The 10,017-nt window shown below is 39.3% G+C and overlaps 1 protein-coding gene across 1 annotated transcript; it reads right to left on the bottom strand.

Moving 5' to 3' along the window:
• Positions 1-384: 384 nt before the first annotated feature.
• On the bottom strand, positions 385-8,441 carry ATP6AP1L (ATPase, H+ transporting, lysosomal accessory protein 1-like; the record flags this gene model as incomplete). Its single annotated transcript, XM_009864406.1, has 5 exons — positions 385-832; positions 2,039-2,282; positions 2,659-2,709; positions 6,344-6,585; positions 8,380-8,441. Coding segments are annotated over 5 exons (902 nt in total), but the record flags the coding sequence as incomplete, so codon positions are not given.
• Between the last annotated feature and the right edge of the window lie 1,576 nt (positions 8,442-10,017).

The raw sequence follows: 10,017 nt of genomic DNA, 5'->3' as shown, positions 1-10,017 counted from the left end.
CTCTGAAGATTCTAAGGGAAGAAAAGGAGTTGATGAGGAGAAAGAGGAGCGGATGTGATATGGAAGATAAAAGGAAAACATACACTGAGAAAGGAACAGATGCTACTTCGTCAGGACGTGGATGAAGCAAACAGAAAACCAGGAAAAAGCTTGCCTTCTGAAAGAATAAGCAAAAAGATCTGGTTTTTATTTTGCAACTTGTTGTATCTTTATTTAATTTCAAAGGCTCCATTACTGATTCTCTCTTCGGGACTTGTTAAACTGGCTGAAAATGTATGTATTTTAGTTTTGTACTACAGGAATAAACTCTCATCACATGAATTCCATTACTCTCAAGAGATTTTTTTTCTACCATATTGTTTCCCATGGCATCTTTGAGATGGTTAACAATAAACAACAGACAGTAACTGGCTAAACAGTCTGCTACCAACTTTTTCTTTCATCATTTGATGAAAAATCTGCACTAACTATATACAATAGTGCCAGCAGAAGAAAATAATACTTGTTTCACTGAGACAGATGCATACTGTTAAATATAGATTTTACAGAACTGTTGGCTTCTAAGTTCATAGGATTCATTTCCACTGCTTCTCAGTGGCTCTTTCTCATCCCCCGTGTCATTGTCTTTCATCTGTGGAAAATAGACAGGAGAAGCTTTGCATTCATAGTGCCTGTCAAGAGATTTCAAGTGGATCAACATCTGAAGAGCATAGGCAAGAACCAGCAGCAGAATCAGCGACATAACCAATCCCATAAGTATTGCTGGCGAGAAAAAGGATGCACAGTCTTTTGCATAGGCAAAATGTCCTTCTTGAATGTTAAAACCTTGAATCTACATAGAGAAAAAAAGAGCTCAGATTAAATGAAGTATATTATTGTCTTGGTTACAAACAAATATATGAGTTTGCTCCAAATGCCAGTAAGGATTTTTAATTTAATATCTGCTTATTGCAAAATTCTATCTATCAGTGCTAGCTAGAGTTAATGCTGAGAGTTTATCCAGGTCAGTCTTCTAGAAACCGCCAGTTATTCTAATCCCCTTCACTCAGCTGCCCAAAGGATTTGTGCTTATGTTTTAAAGAAAATCTTCTATGATCACTCTTAATAGCCCAGTTATATTTAAGTTTTGTACCTTTCAGATTAATCAGTGCATTTCTAGTATCATTTCTTGAGAATCTCTGAAGTCTCTGTTTCACAATGCATAGAATTCAACACAACAAACAACATACTCTCAATGGCCTACCCTGATCTTAGATGTTTCTCACCAGATCCAAGTGTGCAGTATATGGCAGCAAATCAGCTAAACTACAAGAAGTTGCATTCAACTATGACCAATATCAAGAAGTTTTACTTGTGGCTTCAGTTTTGACATGTTTATCACATGGGCATTCAGGGATTTAACTGCTTCACTAGATCACACCATGGGTATTTATCACATGGTGAACAAAGGGGGATCAAATTTCCCCCAATTCCCCTTTTCAGCTCTTCTTCCCCTGTGACTTAGGTATCTAAAAACAAGACATCCTAGTTGAGCCATCTCAGGCTTCCTTATTGTCAAATGCAGAAAAATAGGCACTTTCAGAAGATGATTAATCTCATCTTAAAATAAGGACTTAAGACGAGTCAGAGGAATTATCCTCTGGCTTTAAAAGCAGACTGAGGTGACTACAGTCAGTGCACAAGGTTAAAATTATTAGGTACCAAAAGTTAACGGAGTCAAATCCCATACTTGGTGACTGATGCTATCATAGATGCTAGGTTTGATAGCAAAGCTCAGAGAGACGTAACACTGAAAGTTAAACTCGCTCCCCACGCTAAAGGGAAATCCAGGTAAGAGACTATAGAAAAATTATATAGCCCTTAATTTCTTTTGACAAGAAGGTAAGTATAATAATTTAAGTCTTCATTTCCATTCAATTTCCATTTCAAGTTCTGTGGAGATCCTGCAGACTGCACATTACACTCTCTTGGCAGTGCAATGCAGAATTTCCCATCAATCTACCTATGGGATCCGCTTGGCTGAATTCCATGACGTTACCTGGAAATCAATAAAAGTGACTTCCCAGAGCTTTGAAAGATCATTGGCAGAGCTGGGTATGAGAAGTGCATCGTATCTCTGCAAGCTGCTCACATGTTCACAGTGGTAGGAGTAACTTGCTGGTGCATATATTCTGGTTGCATTAAATGTCGCTTGTATGGAGTGGTTGTAAAGAAGTTGCAGTCTGTGTAAACTGAACCAGTTCTGGACAGATAGTTGGTAATAGCTGGTTGTTAATAAGAATCTGCAACGATTGTAAGAGAAGAAAGATGAGTACAAAACCAAGTCTAACTAAGAGTTGTAACTAATAAATTCACATGTGGAACAATCTTAGAAGACACCCTGGTGTTACCAGAGTTTCAACCATTTCCATCAGTGTGAACTCTAGCTCCTTCCACTCAGTCTGGAAAGTGATGTGAGTTTTTTCATTGTTGCAGCTGAAGGAGTTTGCTACTCTCCCACACAGTGAGCAAAAACATGAGGGATTTTTCCTCAATGACTGAGAAAAGTCTATGTGCACAAGAAACTGCATAAGAACAGATATTAACATGTAATGTTTTCTTTAGCATCTTTCTCTTTTCTTTAAACATCTAATTTTTCTTTTAATCATATAAACTTACCGGATAACAAGTCCCTTTAGATTGCCAATATCACCAAACTTCAGGGTAAGCCTAGGTCAAAAAATAAGTGACATCAGGCCAGATAAAAGTTTCAGAAATCTTAAGAAAAAAAAGCAGCACAAAAGATTTAGTTATACATGAAGCCTTTTGCATAGTGTAACTTCGAAGTCAGTAGAAAAAAAAAAAATTAAAGGATTAAATCTTCCTCAGGTGAAATCCAGTAGCTCAGCTATTAGCTTGAATGAGGCCAAAAAGAACAGAATTGAATACTCAACCTTCAACACACTTCAATCCCACTGCCTCCAGCATCAGTTGACAGGTTAATTTGATCTGTGTTCCCCTTCTCAAGCCACAGTACCTTAGTCATGAATCACTTCTGTTTGTCATTAGAACATGTAAACAGCCACATTATACTTATCTTTTTAGATACTAGAGCAAAACAAATGCAGATGACATTTGAATTCAAATTTCACACACGTGCATCATTAGAGGCATGTAAATATGGTGACTGTGAGGTAGCTCTACTTAGCTTATCTGTGGTGAGCATGGGCACCTGAAGTTTACTAAAGTGAAAAGCTCTACCAGGTTAATTCTAAACTAATGCATACTCTACCATCCTTCTACCACCTCTGGAATTACGCATTGTAACATAGCATTACTGAGTGGCATACATTTTTTCTGGCTTAACAATAATATTTTGCCTCTTAAAAACTGCATAATGGATTCTCAGTCATGACATAACATTTTCAGACTTAATTAGAGACTAAATTAGAGACTAAACAAAGTGAAACCCTGCAACATCTGAAAGACTTCCAAACCTAAAGCTGAAGAAAAATTTAAAATGAGATCTAGACTTCTCGCACCTTGACTAACACTGGTCTGGTAAGGCAGGACACTGAATCAAGACTACCTCTTGCTTTATTACAAAGGGAATTCATAGGTAGTCGAGGATTAGACACAGGCAAATATGGCATTCAATTCAACGGCCTGATCTAGAAGTTGTTGCATAAAAAGCCTCTGGGTTGAATTAATACGTTCATCTAGCAAATGCATATGTGTTCAGTGCCAAATATTTTTTTTCCGGGGTCCAGTTATTTTGCACTGATTAGACAGTAAAAACCAGCTTGAAAGCTGGCCCAAAGTCACAAAAAAAGCATTGTCTTAACAAAGATGGATGGAGAAGAAAGAAGTTTAAGGGACTTTTCTGGGGCAAAAAAAAACACTGGGCAATGCATCATGTGAACACTCAGCCATTAGCTGACATTATTTAGGACAATCCTTAAACCTGGGATTACAGAGCAACATTCAAGCCAGTTTTTCTCTTTCTTCTCTGCTATAGCTAAATGCAAGTTGAATGAAAACCTAACCCAAGACCTGTAATTGGCAATTAAATTACACCAAGTCTAATCCTGACTCATGAGCCCAGATTAGCCATATTCCTATCCACAGAGCATGATTTCTACATATGGGGAACTCGACCAGTATTTGGATGCTGTCAGTGTCAACGAATGAATCGATTCTTGAAACATACAGTTTCTCATTACTTGATACTTGGGATCTAGCAGAGATGCCACAGATCTTTTCATGCAATGTCAAATGCCCTAACAAATCCCTCCTGGTGAGAGCTCAGAATAAATCAGGCCTTTGTTGATTAGGATACTGGAGCATGTTCAATAGCCAGGAGACAGTGGGACTAGTATGCCTCAGTGTATCCCAAACAAGCAAAGTTTAGAACATTCAAGAAAGCGGAACGATTAGGTTCCCCTCTCTCTGCACAGAACAGAGGAGAAAAAGTTCAGTAGTCACAGTATATCTCTTGACCTCAGCAAAAAAAAAGAAATCCAGCCTCAACTTCAAACTAAGCAGCAAAGTCCTGTCTGCCTTTAGCAGCTGTGTCCCTAGTTCAAGGCTGCTCAGAAAACTGGGCATAAACAAAGAGAAGGATGAGAAGACATACAGATAAGATGACACTGGACTCACAGATTTCAAGATAAAACCTCAGATATGGTGAAACACTGATGAAAGGCATATCAAGGGTATGCTGTAAGTAGTTCTGCTTCCTAACTCTTCCTGCAAGTTTTTATATTAATAACATCTTCTATAAATTTACAAATATCTACCAACATAATGCATCAAGCAGAATATATAGACCTGTGGTGGGTTGACTCCAGCCACCAGCTAAGACCCATGAATCCATTAACTCACTCGACCCCCACCATCATCCCCCAGCAAGACAGGGGTGAGAAAAGGAAGGAGTTCATATAGGTACTACTAAATGAATGAAAGAGGGAAAAAAAAGAGACTGAAGTTTTGCAAGGGTAATCATTGACCATATGCCATGAGCAGACTGGTTTCCAGTGAATTTCTGAGCATGTAAGGGCAAAGTGTCAAACAAGAGAAAGCCAGACATTGTGCGAGCAATGCTCAGCAAGAGCCAAAAAGCTGGTCTGCTATCAACACTGTTCTAGCCACAAACCCTAAACATTAGGAGAATTATCTCTCTTCCAGCCAGAGCTAGGACAAGATCTAATTTCTCAGAACTCCGTACTTAACAGAATGAAGCACCCACTTCTGTAACCAGACTATAACGGTACCTGTGACAAATGAGATAGAGTAGCCGGCTCAAATCTAGCAGTGTCCAAATAGCAGCTCCAGTAGGAGTTTGCAATCCACCACTGCAGTGTCTTTCTGAGTTATCAAGCTATGTAACAACTATAAAACTGTACGTCATGTTTTGAAATCCCTACTTGTGTACAAGTGTATCTTCTATTAGATTACAGTCATTACGAATAAGACTAAGACTATTTCTGAATTGCAGACCAGCAGAGAAGAAGGAATGTTAAGTTACTACCTATTTTTCAAATATTATCCCATTATCTATCTCTGCTCATCAAAACATAGTGCTGAATTAGTTCATATGCTGATGCTATAAAATTCAGACTGCTTTGTTGAACGCTCTGATACCATAGGGCAAAAATCTGGATTCTTTTTCAACTACACTTCTGTGCACCTTGGGTTATCCCTCACAGATGTACAATCAGAAAGAGGTAATACCTGCTTTCTGTGGAAATATAGGAGCTATATGAAACACTGGGTTTGGTCATGTTATTTTCATTGTTGTGTGTCATTACAGTTTTAAACACCATTCATGGGGCAGACTCAATGCTCATGTTCAGCACACGCACAGAGTTAGGTACCCAACTCCTAATTTTTAGTCTCTTACCCACCAGAGTGGAACCTGGTATTAGATACGAAGACAGACACCACACTACCTGGAGGGAGAAGTCAGGTACAGGACAAAGGAAATTAAAAACCCCCTGCTTTCTAGTATAGCCACGTGTTTGGAGGATTTTGGATCCGGTTAGGTTAATATACAGCTCTCAGGTTTAGTGGTAGCAAAAATGCTAAACGTTTCAGCCTCATAGACATGAAATGCAAAGCTGGCTGGCCACAAGGATTGACTGCACCAGTGCAAGAGATGAAGACAGCTATGTACCTCTATGTTCCCCACAAAAAACACTGGTCTGAAAGTATATAAACCATGCTGCCTTGCTGCTTGCAATGTCAGGTCATTATCAGAAAGAGCTTACCCCTGTGGCTCTACATCACATAATATAAGGTCTGTTCTCCTTCTAGACTTGTTATCTGATACTAGTTCCATTGGTCAAGTAGAATGCCACCTTACATTGCATTGTCTTCACTGCAGTTTGAATCTCCAATGTCCACCGTTGCATGGACACCAAATGTCTTCTCCGTCAAATCCAGCTGTGTATGGTTTTCAAACTTAATCATGATCTTCTTGGCCCAAAAGAGAATGCAGGGAATGCCATTAACTGTGACATTGAGAGGGCTGTAGTTACTGTGGGTGAGAGGCCTCCAGGATGTTCTGTCCCACTGTCCTTTCCTGCTTAAATTGTAGTTGATAACCTGATAACCACAGAAAAGATCAGTGTCAGACGCGTATTTAAGGAGTTAGTCTACATCCTACCAGAATAAATGAGGCCAGCACAGAGGTGGGTTGGACTAGATGACCTTTATACGTCCCTTCAAATCCAATGTATTCTATGATGCTATGATTGTCCTTGCAGAGCATCTGTGGAGCCAGTTCTCAGCCACAGCAGTACGGAACTGAGGAAGCAGAAAAATCTCTGGCTAAGCCCTTCCCACTAGGGGAATGGCACCATACAGACCTCTAGCTCTAGCACAGCTGGCCAGAAAGTCAATATAAGTTATATTTATTTTACTAGGTTAGTATTGCTGGAACAAACCACACTCTTAGCATGCTCCCACCTCACCTTAGCACACTGTAGAGCTGCCCATTATAGGAAGTTGAAGCAAAGCTAGAATCACAAGGTACTTCCCTCGTAAAAGACTCTCAAGGACACCCTAAGAATAAATTCAACACACTAAAGAGGACTCAAGCTTGCACCAAGGACACAGCCTATCATGCTAAAAGCACACTAGGCAGCCATCCAAGTGAAATAAATGTCCAAGTCTACATCTACCTGCAGACAGGTAATGCCTTTAAAATCAGGAAAATGCATGCTGCAGAACGGGATGGCTTAAGTATGGATCCCTGACTTTAAAAAAACAGTTGTTTACAACATTAAAACCTCAGAACTGCAGCTTCTCCGTTATCTGTAGACATCTGAAAAATGCTACCCCTTCTAAGCCAAATTTCATAGCAAATCAAGGACAATTCAGCTGTGAGGCAATATAATTTGAGACACTGAGTTAGGGTTCAGAAAGAACTTCAAAATTTAACTGTCATTCCCATATTTCCAACTAAAATTTCTAGACACCAGCTCTTTTCCCCCGCCACCTATGTGCTATCTGAATATGATAATGTATCTGCATGGATGTCTTGCAGGTCATATGATTAAGGAAGTTCAAGTCATGTGCAAACAAGAGAGGTATTCTGAGTCCCAGTCATAAACAGCATCTTACCAGGCTCCAGAAGGGACGTGGTTAAGCTCCAAAGCTTTGTCTTGGCTTAAAGAGAGATTTTTTTTTTTTGCTGTTGAGATTAGCAAATCAAATCTCACAGCTCAGACCCTGAAAGACCCCTTTTGATACTTGACCTTACATATGGCACAAGACTGGTTTAGGATTAAAATCAGTAAGTAGTCACAGAACAACAAGCTGAAAGTAAGTTAAGATCATAGCCAGGAAATGCGATGTGACAACCAGCAAGAAACACTAAATATGACTGCCATTTGTATAAACCAGGCTATCTTCTCAGAAGTAAAGACGAGAGAGATTTAAACAACAAATCATTTACATTAGATTGCATCACTTGCAGGGTTTGTGGTAAAGAAGCCTTTTATACTCTGGTTTTGTCAAGACCTACAGGCTGGACTCAGGACTCACACTAAATTGAAACAATCTGCAGCTATTTAATACCAAGTGATATATATAAAATATTGGCCACAGCAGTCAAATGGCATTGTATGGAACATGGATGAAGGGATTTGGTTCACTCAGTAAGTCCCTGTGCCCAAACTCACTGCTAGTCAGCACCAGCAACTGAAGTCTCACTTCACTTTTCAGAAAAGCAGAAGATATAATGCAAAGCAAGTGAATCAGTAGCACATCACAATGATCTAGACAGTTTTGTTGGCTATTTCTTATAAATGACGTATTATTTCATTAAATAATGCAAATTAAATTATCTCAATGTGCTATGAAAAGACTTTATAGATGCAGTCCTTCAAACATTACCTGTGCAATTGCTACTTGATTTACATTAAATTTTGGCTTCACACTGCCATCATAACGTCGACCTGCAGAAGAAAGTGTGTCACTGGCTTATAAAAAAACATTATTTATAAAAGCATAATCTAACATGTTCTTAGGCAAATAATATTATCCCTGCACATGATGTGTATTTCAGAATATCTGATTTTGTTTTGGAAAATATTTGGTTTGGTACAAATATTGCCTTTAATATATCTATTTTCTAGTTTATACTACCTTACTCATGCAACAAGGTTCCTCTTCTCTTTGCTGAACATCTTGGCCTGTACTGGAAGAACTCTAGTGCCCCAAAATGACAGGATTCAGCTTGTACATGTATTTATGGATACCAAACACACTTTAAGCTTCCTCTTTCTTTATACAGCAAACACTACTGTCAAAGAGTATGTGTCGAATTGCATGGCAAAAATGTGTTAACTATGGGTGGGAATTTCTTTCCCTGCACTGGTCAGACATGAGAAGCTGCAACAACCAACCTCACGGCCCAACTGCCTGCCAGGAGAGTGGTTTAAAAGATGACATACCATTTCAAGGACACTCTCACAGCTCCAGTCTTCAAACACTTAACTCTGCTTTCATCTGGTTAAAAAAAAATGTGAATACTTCTTTCTTCTACATTCTCACTGTATCTCAGTCAGTATTATTTTAACCAGGCAAATCCTTTAAAAGGTATTTGTTAAAGAGGGATGTGCTTCAATAAGACATTTGACATTGACTAATGCCAACAGAAGTAACATCTGGGAATGAAGGTCTTTTACAGTCATACTAACAGAGCCAATAAGCAGGCATTTAAGTCACTGATTAAAAAAAATAAAAAACCAAAAGCCATTACCATTTCTTTGCAGAGAATCTTGATCTGAAAATACAGGTGAACTAGAAGAGAGGAGAAAAAGATTTACTGTACAGCATTTGGATTTAAAGTCTGCATCAAGATTACTGGGAAGAGCTCCTGTTTCTGCTTCATTCAGTAAAACACTTAAAACGTAACTCAGATCCTTGCTGCTTAATGTCACAGAAACCAAGCAAATTAATCTCAAAGCAGTGTACCCAAGACAAAAATGCCTCATTTTCAGGGAACCCTCAGGTCGATCAGCCCTGCCAGGCATTCCCATATCCTTACCATATTTACTAAAGGCTTCATTACCCCTCTCGTCCCTTTAGGACATCAATTCCGAGTTGGAGACCGAATCAGTTCCAGCCCACAAAAGGGGGAACACAAGGATAACATCACACCTTCCCGTTCGGTCTCCACGTGTTGCCTGATCTAGTTGAGAGGTGGCGTCCCTGGCAGCAGGGAGGCTGGATTAAAATGATCTCTGAGGTCCCTTCCAGCTTAGGCCATTCTATGATTCTATGATTCTCACAGCCCCCAGTGAGGATCAGAAGCAACACACTGAATTCCTCCAGGGTAAAGCAAATGCACTGGGCTAATATGCTTTAACTCCAGACTTAGAGCCATCTAAGGATGGTTCCTGAATGGTTCCATGTAATCCCAAATTCTATGGAATTCAGCTGCAAGGAAAGGCACAAGTGAAGCACATCCAAGTGAAAACCGCCAGGCTTGTGAAATTTTCAGCCTCTGATTTTCTTCTTTGGTATAAT

Source organism: Apaloderma vittatum, unplaced genomic scaffold (assembly GCF_000703405.1).
Source record: "Apaloderma vittatum isolate BGI_N311 unplaced genomic scaffold, ASM70340v1 scaffold4352, whole genome shotgun sequence".
In the NCBI taxonomy this organism is placed as follows: Eukaryota; Metazoa; Chordata; class Aves; order Trogoniformes; family Trogonidae; genus Apaloderma; species Apaloderma vittatum.
The sequence above is the reverse complement of the archived record's forward strand: the minus strand, read 5'-3'. Positions and strand labels throughout refer to the sequence as shown.